The sequence below is a fragment of the Apostichopus japonicus genome, chromosome 9, assembly GCF_037975245.1.
Source record: "Apostichopus japonicus isolate 1M-3 chromosome 9, ASM3797524v1, whole genome shotgun sequence".
Classification (NCBI taxonomy): domain Eukaryota; kingdom Metazoa; phylum Echinodermata; class Holothuroidea; order Aspidochirotida; family Stichopodidae; genus Apostichopus; species Apostichopus japonicus.
The window spans coordinates 19,486,128-19,505,429 of NC_092569.1; the positions used below are offsets into that span (position 1 = coordinate 19,486,128).

Here is a 19,302-nt window from a genome sequence, read left to right on the forward strand (position 1 = left end):
ATAACCATTTTCCATTTCTTGTATTTCAGTTTAGTAACGAGAAAAATAAATAACACTGACATTATTCTGATACTTGTCAATAAACATTTGTAATAAAAAAAAAATTATTGCGATGGTGCATGGTAGTGCATTAACTATTTTTGTTGTTCAGTGACGATAAGTAGTGTAATAGGTAGAAAAGTAAAAAAAAGAGTAAATTTCCTATTCCTTATGAAAGTGTGCAGAAACGTCACGGCTGGATTGTAAAATAAACCGGAGCTCTATGTTTGTTTTACAAATTCGTACGTCGGGTACACTCTCATATTTAGTGATATGATTAAGGAAGCACTTGCAAACAAGATTGAGCTGTTTAAACCTTCCGTATGTATCTATCATCACCAATGAAACGGAGTACGACATGATAGGCAGCGGCATTGAATGCCAGATCGGGGCCCTGTAGGGGAAACATGCCATAAGTTTGTGTTCCATATGTACCATGCCAATATCCAAAAACACCGACATTGTAACCCAATGGTCAAGTAATCATATGCACCCAGTTATACCCGACCATAACAATCTGCAATGTTTGACCAATACTTTTAACTTCTTGAAGCATCTTAATTAATTTCCTTTGATATCCGTAAACTAAAACAAGACATAACAATAGGATACGTGTATACCTTGAGGTAGCACGTATTCCTTAAAGTCTTTCCTCAAACAGTTGGATGTTCTCGGAATCTATTTATTTCCGGAAACAGGGTTACCTGGCATTTAATATATATACTAGCAAGACGGAAACTTCCTTATTGATTATCACAATATTCCGCCAATTGACCTTTAAACATACATGTATTCTGTTGGTTACAGTCTTCAGCTTCAGGTTAATCTAGATCTAAATTTCCTGGTATACTGATACCTTTGTTCAATATCTACTGACCAAGTAGAGGAAGTGTATTGATGACAAAAGCACCAAAGGTGATTTTTCTGTAAGTCAGCAATGTGTGACAACTTTAGATCATCCGTTGTTGTAAAAAAATCGATGCTATTTCTAACCTCTTAATTAAAATACATTTCATTCGTGTTTTCATTCATATTTTAACCATCATTCATAAGAATGGACTGCCTCCTTGTCCGAGCAGTGCTGGTATCTTTCCTAGGTTCAGTGACGATCGGTTTCACTTTGGCAGACGAAACGGTGAGTTCAACATGTTATGATCCTTGTTCTTGTTGTATCGAAGAATTCTTAATTTTTAAGAATTTACTTTCCATCTGTGTGGAAATGAATATCTAATTTAAACATTTGAAAGGCTTATTTTTCTATAAGTTTAATATCTTCTTTTTCTTTCTTTATAAATATGAATAACATGTTATCATACAACTATGGTTGCCATGTAGTAGGCCCACAAAATGTTGTGATACGTAACACATTTGCTTCAGGCATGTAAGTGTAAAAGGTAAAGATTGAATTTCATTGTATATAAAACTATAAATTTAAGATTCCTTATAGTTTCTAACATTTTATCAAGCCATTTTGAAGACCATAACAATGGAGGGAATAGCTGCACTGGGGTCATTGATACCGTTTTAAATCAATTTAGGGGGTATGTGGTCATCGGTCCCAAATTCTTTTAATTTAGACGTCAAGTGGTCTGAGGCATATGCAATAAATGCGGTCTACATAAGAAGCCCATAACGCATGTTACTTATGAATACTTTTGCGAGGCTATTTATCCCCCGTTGAAGATCGGAAGTGTTCCTACCATCAGTCATGCAAATATATATATTAATACGTCATATATTTCAAAACGGAAATCCCTTTCATTTGATACCAGAAATGAAAGCTATATATATGAAAAACACGTGGTATTTAAAGTGATGTGAAAAGTGTAAAGTATTTACTGTTGGCAGTTTTGTAGATAGTTGTCATATCTCAATATAGGCCATGCACGAGAAATCAAAAACACTTCTACTTTTGTTTTATGGAATTCCAGAAGTAAAAGCTACACGTTGCAAATACATGGCATTTAAATTTCGTCTTCTTTGAATATACATTTGTAGGAACTATTGCTCAGAAAAGTTTCCTGATTATTCTCAACAAAATTTTGTATAATAAAAGAGACTGTAAAATTTCACTCGCGCTTCATTAGAGTTCTGTAACAAACAAGTTAATATATAGTATTTAGCGTTTATCGTAAGATTTTGAAGTCATTTTAAAGATCTTTCAATTTTTTTTTCAAATTTTATTGCGATTTGATCAAAGAATGACATCTGTCTAGAGCTGCTATTTTAAATAAATACTTTGATTTAAGTTTTATCATAATTTGAAGAAAAAACATGTTGTAATCAAAACATTGCATTTATATATACATGCACCCGATACACATAGAGAACAAAGTTACTACTGTAAATCTTACAGTTTTGTACCACAGTAAAAACTAGATCGTGCTATAATTCGGTAGCATGTGTTATTAGGATTGCAGTAAAAACTGAGGATATGTGTAATTCCTACAAATCCAGTTGTTTGGGATTTGTTGGAATTACAAATATCCTCAGTATTTACTGTAAACTTAAAAGCATATGCTAACGATTTATCAGATTTGTCAGCACGATCCAGTTTTTACTGTGGTACAAAACTTTAAGATTTACAGTAGTTACTGTAATCTCTGTGTAAATCGGCTGATACATCATACGCACGCATGTATTCTTTCTGAAGCATTTCTGAAAAACATTCACATTAAATGTTCCTGATCATATTTTGTATTTATAATCCAAAACTGACGTGATTTTTCTGCAAGTGACGACATCCTACAAATTGGTCTATTACGACCACAAATGGACAAAGACCGTAATATTAAGAATTTCTAAGAATGACCAAAAGAGATAAAGAAGGGATCGAGAGGGATGAATAACGACAATTTTACGTTTATGGTGATAGCTTTGTTTTCATAGTAAACACCCCGTATAATGAGATTCTTTCTCATCAATTTAGTCAAGTCTAATTTCAGATGATGGATCAAAGGTAAAAAGTTATGTTTTCGAATCTTCTTTCATTTCTAATTTGCTGTTTTACATGGACTGACTTTAATACGACAAAGTTGAAAACGAAAGTTAGAGAATCAAATTAAATTCATTATAGTACTCACTCGTTTAATTATGCCATACTTCTTTGCGAGATATATACCTTTTTTCCACATAAATTTTGAGTCAATTTTATCTAATTATTTATTTTCGTAAAATTCTTTTTGTTGAGTTTGCAGTGACATATTGTTTGTCGACTAATATTTTTACTCGAATTGCCGTTACTTGATATTCCTCTTTTTCATACTACTGTAAATTTAAGTATAACCTAACTTTTTACATCATTCTTCATTACAACGATAATGAAATCTGCAAAATATGTAAACGTAAATTTATCACAAATAATAATAAAATAATTAAATAAAGAGAGGAGGTAGCTTGTTACCGATTTACTTGCTTAAAGTGATATCGTAGAAAGAACGGTATTCAGTACAGTAACAAATCGCTGATTCAATCTGTTGGAGACACTATTTTAACATTGATAAAGTTTTCCCCAAAAATCCAACCGAAAAGAAACAATAGCTTAATGGTACTATTTAGCTACATATACATATATATTTTTAGATTTTTGTGAATCAATAAACAGCGTTGAAGTAGTTTCTGTGCTTAGATTTTCATAGTGTTTCTTACGATAATTAATGCTTATTTCCCCCATTAAGGCAGTAAACCTCGACTTTATTCAAAACTTCAAAAACAAAACTGAAAATTTGAAGAGAAAGACGGTCTAGTGGTTACGTTTGGTTAATGTATAAGGTACGCGGATATTTATAATTGGCAAATTTAAAAGACAATATAGAACACTGCAAGTCATATATAGATCTATTTTCGTTTGTTCGTTAGATTTAAATGTGTAAACCTTCGGGTGAATGTCAATTTATTGCATTGAAGTAACGTTTCCAATGTGTAATCAAAGTTTATTCAAACATTAGTTGAAAACGAATCCCCATTTTTAGATTGTCATAATTCGAATTTGGATACTGGCCCTTCTAGATTTTCAGAATATACACAAAACAACCAAAGTATATTTAATGATCCCAACCCATTTCAATATGCAAAAATTTAAGACTTTTAGACAATTTATGACTGGACTCGATTCAAACTCCAACACAATAAGCTTAACTCAAACCTAGCTGTTATTACCCAAGTAAAGTATAGGAAAGTATTCGCCATTTCCAGGAAACAGGCACCGCAGATTCATGTAGTACATATGCCTTCATAGTTCACGACTTAATATAACATGTAAATAAGTTAAGCACGAGTGTTACTGATAATTTAGGGGGAAATATGTTTACTATATTTTTCGCTGATAACATATGCATAAAGACTTTGATTTTCCTTTACTTAGAGTAATCAACAACTCTTTGTCGGAGCAACTGAAGGAAAAGTTCACGGTGAGGTTTTATTCAATTTCTATTAAAGACGTTTTTTTTTCAATCTCCTGTTCATCGTACAATTTATCATTGATGGAGGCTTATATTCCTCATAATCCATGTCAAACATTTGTCACGGCAACATCCGTTAATATTATTATGATCACTGACTCTCGTGTAATATAAGAAGAGATATATTTTTAATTTTACTTATTACTTCCTTCAGTCACAAGCAAGTCAATACATTTCGACCGTAGGAATTAACGACAGTTTGAACAAATCTTCGACATTATATATTTGAAATTTTTACACAAATAGCATGAGAAGGCTATATGTCAACATATGGTACGTACGTTAGGATGCTCGGTGGTCTTAAATATTTGTCGATTCATGGTTTCATATTTTTTCTCAGTATTTTAATCAATTAATATGAAAAGCTAAAAGGTTATTTATATGTTGCATATGTTATATATATATATGTTGCAATTTGTGTACTAAACATTAAGCTAGCATACATATACATCACACATGTTCCATGATTATTTTCAGAACAAAGTAAAAACCTTAAAAGAACTTTCTTGAAAAAGTTGTAATGTCTGAATTGAGTGTTACGTTCAAAAGCAAATTAGTAATAGATTATGTTGTTATGTTTTTCAGAAAGTAATTTCATTTTGTTATTGCTTTGTAGTATATATATATCATACTCAAATCTTTATTTTCATAACTTTCACTAAACTTGAATTTTCCCGTTCAGTTCAAAACTGACCATTTATTAATACAGCTATTTGGAAAGTGTCTTTGTGAATAAATTTCAGTTATATGTTGATTTATAAAATATCACTGAATATTCAAGACTAGTGGAAGAATACCAGGCTATCTTTTATAATATCAATTGTAATAATATTTTGCAAAAAAAAAAAAAAACACTCATTTCTTACTATTGCAGTCTCGCTTTTGATTTGTTAATTAATCTTGCATAAAGTCAAGATGAAATATATGACTATTTAATTAACTCATTTTGAGTTTACAAATTTGGATGATTCATGGATAAACTTCTGTCGTTACATGATAACCTAATGACAAATCTTGAAGACAACTGTGTTCTCAATATATCAGAGTCACCCCTTGTTCTCCTTTTACAGACCTTTTTTTCCTTTATCAACGTCCTAAATACCCAAGAGATTGTCAAGAAGTGTTGCATCGGTGTTCATCTACAAGTTCCAGTGGTGTTAATCTCATTAAACCAGATGGCTATGCCGAACCTTTCGAAGCCTACTGTGATAACAGCGTAGATGATGGTGGATGGATGGTACGTAGTTCAAATTGAATTTGAATGTTGATGCAAAACATCAATCTCATATTCTGATTCTTTCGCCTAAACGAGCAAAGTTTTTTAATGTTAGCTTCCATATTTCCCAAGTCATTGACGCTCTTTTTAGACCAAACGATTAGCAGAATATGCTTCAATAATATTACAATGTTGGTATTTCACATGTGAGAAATTACAAGCAGGTCTATCAAAAAAGTCCTTGATCGAAAGCTCAGCTGATGATATTAATATGATCCCAATGTATATTTCATATTAAAATACGACGAAATTGTACTATTTACCCTGCTAGAATTCATTTCACTTGTTATCCTTTGCAGAATTTATCTTAATATGCATATCAAATACTACTTGTATTCATCCCGATGGTCAGCTTCTAAATATCTTCAAATGGGATAGCTCCGTTGATGTTGAATAATCATCATAACAAAAAAAAGAATTTAACTTAATACGGTACCTCCTAACTTATGTTCAAATTACTTGTTCTGTTATGCAGATCATACAACGTCGGTTTGACGGGACAATCAATTTTACTCGCAGCTGGGAAGACTATCAGCTAGGATTTGGATTTCTTTCGAGTGAATTATGGATCGGTAATAAGAAGCTTTCATACTTAACCAATCACAAGCGATATCAACTCCGTATTGACTTGACGACAACAGATGGTTCAACTTTCAATGTGACGTATGATGCATTCCGAATAAGCGATGACTCCAACAACTACAAGATCGTCAAAGCAGAAATAACCAACAGAACAGTAGGTAAATATGTAGAAATCCTTTTGTAGTGCGTTTATTCGTTTCTCCAAAAAGTCTTGTCTTGTCAAAAGAACTTTCGATTTATATGAGGAAATATGATTTCAATGGATATCAAAAACTTCAAGATGACTAAAATGTCACTATTAAAGATAATATTCAAGCCCGAACGGGTTTTTAAGTTTACTTCCCTCCGTCTTATTTCCTGTTTCTACAACACTGTGTTTGTTGTGTACAGTGTGAATACGACTAACACACTGAACTGAACTTACTAATTATTCCCCATTGGTACATCCTTCTGTGCAGTGTATCTGTTTAGCTATATCATCTCCTAAGTCAGATCTTCAACTCATTTAGGTTTGCTTTATTCATTGTTGTTTATCTAATTTAGTGAACTTTGGCGATAATATCTTTATGGGAACGTAACATAGTTTTATCAGTTACATTCACATTTGGAGTAATGCTGTCAGAATTGTCAATCAAACACAAAACCACTGCTTGAGGTTCTCACTCCCTACTGGCATTTAGCAAAACTCATTATGTTTCGTTGCGAAGTTCACTAAATCAATAGCTAATGGTTTTTGTATTTTTTATTCTGCTAGTCTTTGTAGATAACTACATCGAGTGGTGTCCAACAAATACAATCTACAATGAATTTGAACTCTGCGATGCTACCTGTGCTGATCCTGATAGTTTTGTCAACACTTCCTGCAAAGGATCTCATTCGTGTGTCTGTCCTGGAGGATTTTTGATGAACGGTGATAACTGCATTAGAATAGAGGACTGCGGATGTTACATCGAAAGTGAAACAAATGGAGTGAGAGGTGTAGTGTTAAATGTAGGTATTTTCTTTCACATTGTGATATCTACTACCAACAGTGTACCAATTCAAATGATGCTTTATACTGGGTTAGTGGATCGATTGGCATTTTCTCCCGAACCCTCCCAGCCAGCACCCTTTTCAACTTTGGATATACGCAGTTTTGCAATTAAAGTTGTGTTTGTTTGCAGTATTTCATAAAATCACTAATCGGAGAAACCTTTTCAGATCCCTAAAGTGACTTATGATGCATGTAATGGTTTCTTAATTCCAGGAAGGAGGAGTTTGCGTCTCTCCATTCCGTAGCACAAAATGTTCTTGTACGGATAATCATCTTTCGTGTGACGATAGTTATCAATGCGATCCTAACGCAGATTGTGAAGAAAGGAACGGTCTCTTACAATGTTACTGTCCACCAGGATATAGCGGATACGGCACACAATGTAGGCCTACGGACTGTAACGCACTGTATAACAATGGCGTGAGAACAAGTGGCGTCTATGAAATCAAACCCACAATTTGGCCTGACTCTCTGTTTGAAGTTTACTGTAACATGTCCGACTTGGGAGGCTGGACGGTAAGTGTGACAGTTTTTCTTAAACCAGTGATCCGCAAGCTTTTAGGCCGACGACACACAAGTCATCCATGAGGACCAAACCACGAACCACCAGAGCCCAATCCCTCAGAACGGACGTTCAAAATACATGAAAGCTAGCTTGGATTGTGAATATGATGTGAAAAAAATAACTTGAAGATAATCAAACTCCATCAACATATATCTGTAAACTCCACCAAAATATTTTGCGACACATGTTCGATTTGAGACCCGTAAGCTAGTTTAAACAACATTGCCGTAGTGTAGAGCACTGGAATAGGCTTCCCATTAGACGGAGAAAGTTGAATGCCTAATTTATTGCGACTGTGAGCGCATTCCTAAGAGGAAGTATTCTCTGTGTTGTGTTAGTACTTTCAGGAATTTAGTTTTAGAAACTTCATAACATGTTATCTATTGGTTGTTCCTTTGGATAAGGGTTGATGTTTTATTTTTTATTTTTTAACAAGGTATTCCAGCGTCGCGTTGATGCTTCACAAGACTTTTATGTCTATTGGGATGACTACAAGATTGGCTTTGGTAATCGAAGTCGGAACTTCTGGCTCGGAAATGAAAAGATATATAGCTTGACGAACCAAAGACAATATGAACTCCGGATCGACTTTGTTGAAAAAGGTGGTGCTCCTTACTACGCCAAATACGATTTCTTTCGTATCAGTGACGAGAACGATAACTTCAGGCTAGATGTTGGAAATTATTCTGACGGAGATGCAGGTAGGTTAATATCTGCCGAATTATCAAACCTACCCTGTTTATAAAGAAGTATTTAGTACTATTTGTATGATATATTTCACTAGCTAATCATCTACTAGCCTATACAAACCGTTCTGCATTTGTTGAAAATAAGCTTATTAACTCGATGGCAGATCCTGGTGATTTACTTGGTAATAGTTTGTTGATCCAACTAATGGGCAAATATCTATTAGGTAAAAATTTCTGGACAATTAGCTGGACATTTGTACCCACAAACACTTACAATCAAGACACATCAGTTAGTAACATATAAACCCGTCATTTTATACTGTACCTAATTATATCTAAACTTCTTTGCACAAGGCACACACATAGTGAACAGATGAGTCACTTATATTCGACAAGATATACCGAAAGCTGACAGTAATTGCTAATGCAATCACACATGTAACGTATCGACCACATATGTTTACAAATCCATCAGTCAAAAGATGAAAGAGGAAAATATCCCAGTGCAACATGATTATGTACCCTTAACAAATCTTTACGTATACGAAAACAACCACGCGTGTGCGCACAAACACAAACTTAAATATGCTTATCGTATCATTTCACGGGGCTGAGCTCCTGGGTAGCTCGTGTTAGAGAGTACGATAACAGCTCTTGCCTTTGGAGTTGGTTTAAGTTGATCTCTTTTGACTTTACTTACTTACTCCTTCTATCAAAGTTATGTAAACTTCAAGTGGTGTAAAACTTGATATCGCATTGGTTGCTAGATAAAAGTAACGATGAGGAGACTATTCTTGCTGGAATAAAATCAAGCTCCGGCCTATATGGAGACCAGCGTGCTCGCCTAGAATAGCTACATCATGAAATTATATTGTGTTGGAAGAATGAAATGTAGGTCATGTAAAGAAAAAGGGAGCTTCTTAAATTAAATATTTTCCATCCTATTACATGACAATAGGAAACCAAATAAACCGTAGCTGTTCTTGTAAATGAAAGCCGAATCTCCTGTAAAACTACACTGAAACAGAACTGTTGTGTACGACAATTGTCCTCTATTTCCAGTTTTTAAAAACTTATTGATAAAATAATATGAGATAAACAGATAAACTAAACAAACTTATAAAAATTGAGCACACATGAATGAACTTGTTTTAATTTGCAAAGAGCCAGATCGAGGAACTCTTGTGGTACTTATGAATATCATAATGAAAGTTGCGCATACCTCGACCATGTAGCAATCTTTCTTTCTGTGATGTCATCATGAAAGAAAATGTTACAACAAACAAATCAGAATTACCTAAGCGCTTACACAATATTAACAATAGTTCAACAGCATAATGAGCCATACAAAGGAGTTGATGACCTATTTCCCTTCTTTTTTCCTATCTACATATTTTCGTTTGTAATAATCAAAATCACAGGTAATAGGAAACATCTACTTATTGGAATAACTATAAGTATACTGATCGATGCAATGAACTAATTTTTGAATTTCTTTCTGTTACTTCTTCTATTGTTTTTATTAAACAGGTGATTCGCTGACCTATCATGATGACCAACCGTTCACTACACGAGACAACGATAACGATGATTATGACTATAGTGCTTACAGCTCTGAAACGGACAATGTAGCGCATTATTTTGATGGTGCATGGTTGTACATGAATTTTTATGATAATTATGATAATGATTCATCTCTAAACAGTCCCTATGATAGTGATAACTTTTATTGGGATACCATTCCAGGTGATTATAATCACATTAAATTTACAGAGATGAAAGTTCGCGCAATCGACGTAGAACCATAAAGACCCACAACGGAGTGTATTAAAATATATCACAAGAAAAGTTAACAACAGTTAAAATATAATGATGTATTGGTCCTATGTGTTGTGTATCGTCATGACAATGCATTTATCAATTATTATGTTACAAAACATGCTGACTCCTTTTCTATAGTTTTTAGTTTAGTGTAAACTTACACAGAATTTCTATTCCATGCAAATGATTGATTACTATAGCGAAATGTATTTTGTGTGTTTCCGTATTGTTGTCTGTTACATAATATTTGGTGTAACTTTGTTTGACCATACTTCAAATTGTTCAGATTCAGCTGCATAATATTCGCCCATGTTTGAACGTAGTCCTTGCTTGATTGGCTTGTTTAACCCTCGTGATTTGTGTTACGTAATTAGTCCTTTTCAATGTCCATTGGTATATATACATATATTGGGCGCACGCGGAAAAGGGACTTCTGGCGTTGGTTGCGTCTAGCCAGGATACAGTATTTTACATGCCAGATATTCAGCCACTTGATTACTTGCGAAATGGTTGGAAAGTGATGCCACGTAATATAATGCTGTTTGTAAATAGGGACCAGTGTTTTCTTGATGTTCTCGATGTTAAAGGGCTAAAGAGGTATTTTATTGCTTATATATTATAAGTTAAATGCTTTCTTCGTGTGTGTTTGCTGGTTGATGTTTGTGAAATAGTGAAATTTGTCTAGTTTTATTTGTACCCAAAAACAAACTATAAAATGATAAAATGTTGTTTTCAGTACTCTAAGTTTTCTATTTTTGTATTTCGATAGTTTTACGGAGCCATGGAGTCTATGTGCGACTGCGAGTAGAATAAATTGCGATATATCCAACTTTTGTACAAAACCGTCCTTATTTTCGTCTTGCTACGACCGCTACGATTACTATTTACTATGGTTTGTGAATTGCCAACAAAATGTATCCCCCCCCTGTTCTCAATGTTTTAGCTTTTGAGTTATATTCAAAAATCAAAAATGAAAAAAGAGACCGTCGTGAGTTTAAATCATAAACGAAAAGCCAGTGTATAAGGAAACATGTCGAGACCTGTCAAAGCTTGTGGTTTGCAAAATTCTATCGAAATAAGACCATTATGTCTGTACACCTTTCTGTTCATTAAATTGATATAGCCTTTAGTTTTTAAATACGCTTAACCCTAAAATATTTATTATTTATATTAGTAGTTATAGAATAAACATTACCCAAACATGTTTCCAAATACCCCTTACCCTAACATGTATTAAATTACGCCTAACCCTAAAATGTATATATATGTTTCTAACTACTAACCCTTACATGGTTATATAAATATATATTTTTAAATACGCCTAACCCTGATTTATTTATAGTAGTTATAAAATACACCTTGCCCTAACATTTTCCTCAATACATCTTACCACATGATAAATATACCTAACCCTAACATGTTTGGAAATACGCCCAACTCTAACTTGTTTTTATATACACCTTACCCTAACATGTTTATAAGTACACCTTACCCTAACATTTATTTAAGAGACGTCTAACTCTAACATGTTTTTATATGCTTTTAAATACGCCTAACCCTTACTTATTGATAGAAGTTACAAAATACGAATAATCCTAACGTGTTTTAAAATGCGCCTAACCCTATTATGTTTTCAACTACGCCTAACCTTAACATTTTTAACAAATATCCTTACTAGATCAATTGTATAACCATAACATGTTTTGAGCGAATGTGCTTTAAAATGAAGAAATACAATTTGTTTCCGCGATTTTTAAAACATTTTTATACGTACATAATGCACATAACTCGGATATCGCCTTCATTTTAACTAATGCGATATCTATACACCCCTGTTGGTGAGAATCTACAATGACATCCGTCCAGCATAAAAATGAATCTCAAATCATAATACTGCACCGCGTACATAAACTCAGCTTTAATCAACGACGTGCATATGATTTCAAAGGACATGCTGTGTGATTCTTATTTCTTTCGACTCGAGGCATTTGGTGGGGGGGGGGGGGGTGGGATTTGGGGACGGGCGTCCTAGGCTCTGGTGAGGTGGTCTAATTTTTACTCGACTGAATGCAAGAAAGAAATCCCGACTGAGATTTACACCAGATATAATGTTATCCCTCAATAAAGAGTAATATTTTCAACTGAGAAATTGTAAAGTAAGATATAATGTTACCTTCGGGGACGCACAGTATTATCAAACCACATTGAATTTCTCTAAACTTACGAATAGTCGAACTTAATTGCTATCAGTAGATAAAAAAGCGTACTTTAAACCAGTGTGAAAATCGACGAGGTTTGGTAAGATGTAGAGGACAGTTCATTATACAGCGTTAAGAAAGACACATACCAAACCATCATTACTAGTCTACATGATAGAAAAATTCTTATTCTTGTTTAGGGAGATCTCATAGATTTAGGGTTTCCCTAGCAACAAAGATAGCGCATTGATGCCGTCTAACTATGACATTTGCGTGCATCAGTTAATCATGTGTTTTGTTTGTTTACTACAATATTTTCTGTAATGGAAATGGGTTTTTCGAATGCCGGATCTAAAATATTGAGCCTAGTATAACGTAGTGATGAAATAATTGTACGGCTTTAGTGATCTTGACTTTATGATCTTATAACGTCATCAGCTACAGCAGGCTCAACCTACTCTATGCACAGGCAATACGCCCACTCGATGATTTTACGTCCATCGGCCTAACGGTTTAGTTTTTGTTTTTGTCGCAAAAATCTGGCGGCCATTTAACCTCTATCGATATCATGACCATTGTGGTATTTTACATAAAATAGTACGAGTGAAACGTTGGTTAGAAAGTTTGTGCCTGTTTTTACAGAATTCCCAAAAATGCTGTTATTATTAACAGTTTTACCTCTGACCATGTGACGTCATCACTGAAGAAGATACTACAAGACATGCCCAGGTGCACTTCCACTAAGCTTTAGTTCATCGGCTTCAGGTTAAGGAGAAGCAGTCTAAGTGATACACAAACAGTTAAAACTCGCACACGCATCACCAACACATCACTTTTCGTCCTTTACCCCCAAAATGGTAAATCCACTTCATTTGATTGTGTCACACTGATGTGTCCCTCTTCTAATGCCCACCAAGTTTCAGCTACCAGTCCTGCTACAATTTGATTTCGGCACCCTTCAAAATCCACCTTTTCCGACAAAATGGGACAAAAAGCTCTGTCGTGGATCACAATAAAGCTAGTATACCCTCCTGAACTCCCTCTCCCCCCCCCCTCGTGCCCCTTTCTCTCTTCCTCCTCTCCTTTCCCTCTTCCCCTTCTCATCTTGTAGTCCCCCTCTTCTCCCTTTCCCCTCCCTTCCTGTAACCTAAACGAGTAGATGAAGAATCCGAAACTGTCCATATAGTCAACCAGGGAAATATTGGCTGACTCTTCGACTAAAGTCAAAAAACGTGCTGTAGGCTGCGACAATAACGTATCGCTTAATGATTGCTGCACAGCGCCCCTATTTCATCAGCCAACCATCGACATTGTATTGAACCTGTTACAAATCAGCATGATTCTATGATTTCATAGTACAGTTACATACGTGACATGTAGCCTTTGTACAGCTTCATAGGTTATGGAGATTTGTTAACCATCCCTTCCCAAACAGTAAAGATATGCCAGAAACCGTTATCAGTAATTGGTAGTAAGAGTTCAATGGGGATCGAAATGGCCGCTCCAGCCAAACCGTGTGAGCAAATTGAGTCAGAACAACAAAGAGTGTTGTCAACAAGCTGGAAGCAGCATGTAAGTGCCTAACCTCAAAGTCTTAGGTCTACGCTAGCCTAACAACAACTTAGGCAGGCACAAAGCCCAATGCCTAGTGCCCAATTTCTTTGCTTATATCTTATTCAAACAAGATCATTTGCTATCGATATTTGGCAACGGGAATGAGGAAAACGAAATAAGGAACCCGATAAAACCTTGTAGGCGGTTAAAAAAATTGAAGACTCAAGACCGTCTCATTTCATAACTGTTGTAAACAGAACCGTTCGGTCATCATACATTTATGAATTCATAATATTGGTATATCTGTACATTTAGTTACAATAAGGTTTTTGACGGTATACCACACAACAATTCACTCCCGGCAGCGATGGAAGCTGTTATTGTAACATACAGCGTGGCTGTTTCTTCAAAAGTATAACCTTTGACTGTTTATCTTCAAATCATAAGAATTGGGTACTTTTATATTGATATTATTAACTGATCCGCTTTTAACCTCAGTCCCATTGCACCAATACTGTGAGATGATCGTCAGGTGTGCATTACGATTCCCCTAGAGGGAAACATAATGCAGCACGTGCTCTATGCAAGACAAAAGGCTGAGATCTTTGTGTGTAATAAACAATACATGTTGCTGTCGTCAGTCCCGAGTTGATGATGAATAAACCAAACTATGTTGTCACGAGGCATCTCTCACATATAATGTAACACAAAATTAGCTTACTGAGAAAAACGGTAGTAGTAGTAGTAAGTTGAGTCTCGTCTATCCGACATGCTCAGTGATTAACCTCCGCCATGTATCACGATCTTGCGCAAGGTTTATTGCTTCCTCGAAATTGTTAATATTAATGTCCTTAAATTGCGACTTTATTTTTCCAAGCAAGGTAGTCACGGGCCTTCCTACTGGTTTAGCAGTATGTCTCAGGGCTTCTCTTAAAGCAACTTTTGCTGGAGCGTCCTCCTGGAGTCTTGCTACATGACCGAAAAATCTCAATCTTCTATGTGCGACTATGGATGACCAAGGTGTTTGGTTGGTTTCGTTGTAGAGCTCATCATTTGATAACCAATTATTATTGGTCCATCTAATGTTGAGAATATTTCGAAGTAGTCTCCTTCGAAAAGTGTCAATTTTGCGATCAAGATCCTTCGTTGTGCCCCACAGTTCGCAATTGTATAAAAAAAACTCTTTAATAAAGTCTCAAAAATCCTAGCTTAATGTTCCGGCTTATGTTTTTGCTTTTAAAAATGCTTGACAGTGTGTTGAAAGCATCGTTGGTTATACCAATTCTTTGGTTAACGTCTTCTTCGGTCCCCAGCATGCTTCCAACATATTTACACTTCTTCCAACTTTCATTTCCTTCTTGTGATTGAAAATTTCTCAGTTTTTGTGCAATTGATTTTCAGATTTCTTCCTGCCAGTTTGCCAGAAACTCGTTTTTCGATATCTTGCAGTATATGCTGACCAGTTGATGCCCAAGAGATATCATCAGCGTATTGTTGGTCTACTGTGAAAAAAGAATTAGTGGTGGTAGTACTGTAATCATGATCAACTAACTGCGATGGCAGGATAACTGCATCAATATCATTATCATCTGATTTCAAAGAGTTGGCTAAATAAGTAATAAAAAATAGTGCGCTTGCACTATCTCCTTGTGGTGAACCAATGTTAGTGATAAAAGGAAGTCCGAGTTTGCCCTCTAATTTGACGGCGTAGGAGACGTTATCGATTAGTAGTGATATCAGGTGAAGTTAAACGGTAAGTGCAAGTTAATTTGATTTAATGCCAGGATTTTGGTCAAATATTAAAATTCTGAAATAACATTAATTTAGATATCAGACGGACTATAGGTGTTACTTATCTCTCACAAAACGCAGCTCAGATACGTGATAGATTGACTCCTATTGATTGGTTAACTATCGGAAATAGAATAGCTAAAATGACCTAATGTTGTGCTTTTTTTATAATAATTATTATCAGTTATCATCATTGCTTTTTCTGCCTTAATGTGGAAGCATAATTTAAAATACAGATGGTGTGAAATAAGTAGGATTGCAGGTGATATAAACCATTCTAGAAAGTATTTGGATCTATGTTTATATTACTCCGTGTTAGCTGTCTCTGTTGACATATAAATAGATGGCAGTATTTACATTTACAGTACTATCAGAATACCGGTGCATACGTTTCGTTCCTGTTGATGTTTGTGGTGATTGTAAGACATTACAAATACTTCAGCTATCATGTGCGGTTTGTAGGATATTCCAGTTGAAAACTTCTATCTATGCTTTTTTTTTTTTGGGGGGGGGGGTTGAAAGTGACTAGTTTAGTGTGTAAGTCAATTGAACGATTAATTGGTTCCACTACGCACTGTTTGTCGGTCTACTACGTATCTTTATAAACCGTATATAGTTTAACTGTTTGTGGACCTTCCTGTCGAGCTAATGATCAAAGCCACTGGTATCTGGAGGAAGTACACAAAAGCTGCTGCAACTATAGTTTCAGCAGACGTATTAGATATGATATTTAATCATTGTAGTGTACGCATATACTATGTACATCTGAGATATATCAAGCAACCCGATCGTCTTTCCGGTAAAAGATACTACACGTAATTATTATACTTTGTGTTGAGTATTTCAGTTATGAAACATAACCTGAAGCAAAACATGATTAAAAAAAAATACACTTAATCTGAAACTCTAAATGTTTGGAAATCAAGTTTAATATATATACTTGAACTTATCAGGCACAAGATATGGTTAGCTCACTTTAAAGAATGCTTGTGCCTTGGTTAGTTCTTTACGATTTTACGTCAATCGAAAGTCTGAGACATGTAAAACAACGAATTCGTTCTACGCGGTAAAAAGTAAACACACATAACCTGAAGATAAAATGATCGGAAAATGTTTATTCTATTATCTTGACATTTATCAGACAGTAGATACGTTTTGTTGTTGTGGTAAAGAATGGACCAGCCATGTTTTTTGCTTTCGATTTTAAGTCATTAACACATGGTTCATTTTTGGTATATATATCCCCCTGTAAGTTTTGCAAAGCCCTGATGTGAAATTTTGATCATTATTGTAAATCGTTGCTTAATGATTTTCAGTATTTATGTTACATATACCCTTTCTGCAGTTACTAAATGTAGCACAGTATGACACTTGCCCTTTACCTTTTAGAGTATACAGACAAGTCTACTTTTGATATACTCTTTGAATTCAGTAAAATTTAAATGAATTATATATAATAATGTTTTAACTATTACCATATATGGATCCCATTCTCCAGGGACGTATTATGGTGGACTTTAAAGGTGAAGTGGGGGGGGGGGGGGAGGAATTCCGACTGATTTATAAATCTGAACTTTTATGGAAAGGCCAAAGGCGAACAAATAATTTCATAAAGGAGGAGGACTGCCCTGGGGTCATTGAAACTGACTCCTACGTAGAGAGGGGGTGGGGGGAGGGTCTGGAGGTCCTCCCCACTTTCTGTTTTTAAGTATAGACGTCAAAAGGCACATCATCTACCTGACATAAAAGCGTTTCATCTAATACATCGTAACGTTTACTCATCAGAAATGCAAACTGGGCTCGTTTAAAACACCGAAAGGGAAATGCTACGTATAAAGACTAGTAACGTGCACAAGTGAGTGAAGGAGGGGGGACACCGTTCGGTCGGAGATTCCTAAAATCAGTGGGGTTAGAATCCGTCCAATCCTCTATTTGCGGACCCCCCCCCCCCCCTGCGCATTTCTATCTCACATAAAAGCGTTTCATCCAATACATCGTAACGTTTACTCACCTAAAAGATATTTGAATAGGAACATGTCGACAAATAAGTTCAGTTTCATCTTTCAAAAATTACCTGGGAATATTTTTACTTTCTAACTTCAACGTAACAGTTCAATCTGACGTGCAATTGGCAGAAAACGTGACGCATGTACAGAAACATCAAGAAGCATCATATTAATTATTTTTATAATTGTAGTTATTCGTTATAAAATCCGGGTAAAATTAGAAGTAGCACTATAAACGAAAGGTTGTGCTGATAAAAAGTAACAATGAACTCAAATGACCCCCCCTCCCCACTGATTGAGGTAGTCACCTGAATCTAGGGGGAAGGGTGAGGGGGCATGTAGTGGTGTCTTCCAAACCCTAGAAGAATTTAAGAAAATGGTTCATTCTGAGGCATAACTACATTTATATAGGTCTATATAATGTAGGTCTATGACGAAGCTCTAAAAGGAACATGGTGCTAATAAAATGTAATGATTTACAATTTATTTTCTAACTGATTTAGGTAGGGGCCTCAACCGTCACCAGACGTACCAATGTGTTTGTGATGGAGGGAGTAACTGCAGGTCATTGAAACCGTTTTATATCAAGTTACGGGATATGGGGTCATAGAACCCAGATTTATTTTAAATTTAGATGTGAAATTGTCTGAGGCATATACCATAAATGTGGTCCAAATAGGTAGCCCATAACGCATTTTTATTGATACTCTGTATGAGATTGTTATAAAATTAGAAGAAAAAAACATTCTTCCCCGGCTGACGATCTGAGGTGGTCCCCAGCTCAGTTTTGCACACCGTTGCCCTCCATTGCCCCTGTATTGGTGGTGAAACTCCCCCTCCAGTGTACATTTGAGAGAAGCTTAGGATTTTAACTCCAGAGAAGACTTTATAATATCGGAGACACCACCTTCAGCTCCTCCCATCAGACATACAAACTGGGCTCATGTGAAACACCGAAGGAGAGACGTTTAAATAGAAGTGAAGTGCACAAGTGGGTGAGGGAGTGAAACATAGTTCAATCGGAGATTTCTAGATTCAGTGTGCACAGAATTTGACCACCCGTGTCCCCCTCCCTATTTCAACACCCGAGCCGAAAAGGTGTGAGCTTATATTTGTTCTTAACATATTAGCATATTATGCATTTATATGCCAGGGTGTTATAACACACTAACACGTGTTATGTTTTGGGAGCATGCGAGAGCTAGATAGGTTAAAGATACAATACAGTAAATCGTAGTGGTATTAAATATATATATTTTTTAATTTTTTTAAAATTTTTTTTTATATT

At 35.3% G+C, this 19,302-nt stretch overlaps 1 protein-coding gene across 3 annotated transcripts; it reads left to right on the forward strand.

The window, feature by feature from the left end:
- The first annotated feature begins 849 nt into the window (after positions 1–849).
- Positions 850–11,294, forward strand: LOC139973326 (uncharacterized). Of its 3 annotated transcripts, none has more exons than XM_071979935.1 (8): positions 850–1,174; positions 4,403–4,448; positions 5,570–5,736; positions 6,251–6,515; positions 7,112–7,347; positions 7,604–7,906; positions 8,392–8,656; positions 10,175–11,294. In XM_071979935.1, the coding sequence occupies exons 1-8, from the start codon at positions 1,094–1,096 to the stop codon at positions 10,450–10,452; spliced, it is 1,641 nt and encodes a 546-aa protein (XP_071836036.1). In that variant the 5' UTR covers positions 850–1,093; the 3' UTR covers positions 10,453–11,294. The 3 variants fall into 3 exon arrangements, with proteins under 3 accessions (XP_071836036.1, XP_071836038.1, XP_071836037.1); XM_071979936.1 differs by lacking the exon at positions 850–1,174 and adding an exon at positions 4,654–4,772 and having other exon boundaries at positions 4,410–4,448; XM_071979937.1 differs by lacking the exon at positions 4,403–4,448 and having other exon boundaries at positions 851–1,174.
- Positions 11,295–19,302: the final 8,008 nt, after the last annotated feature.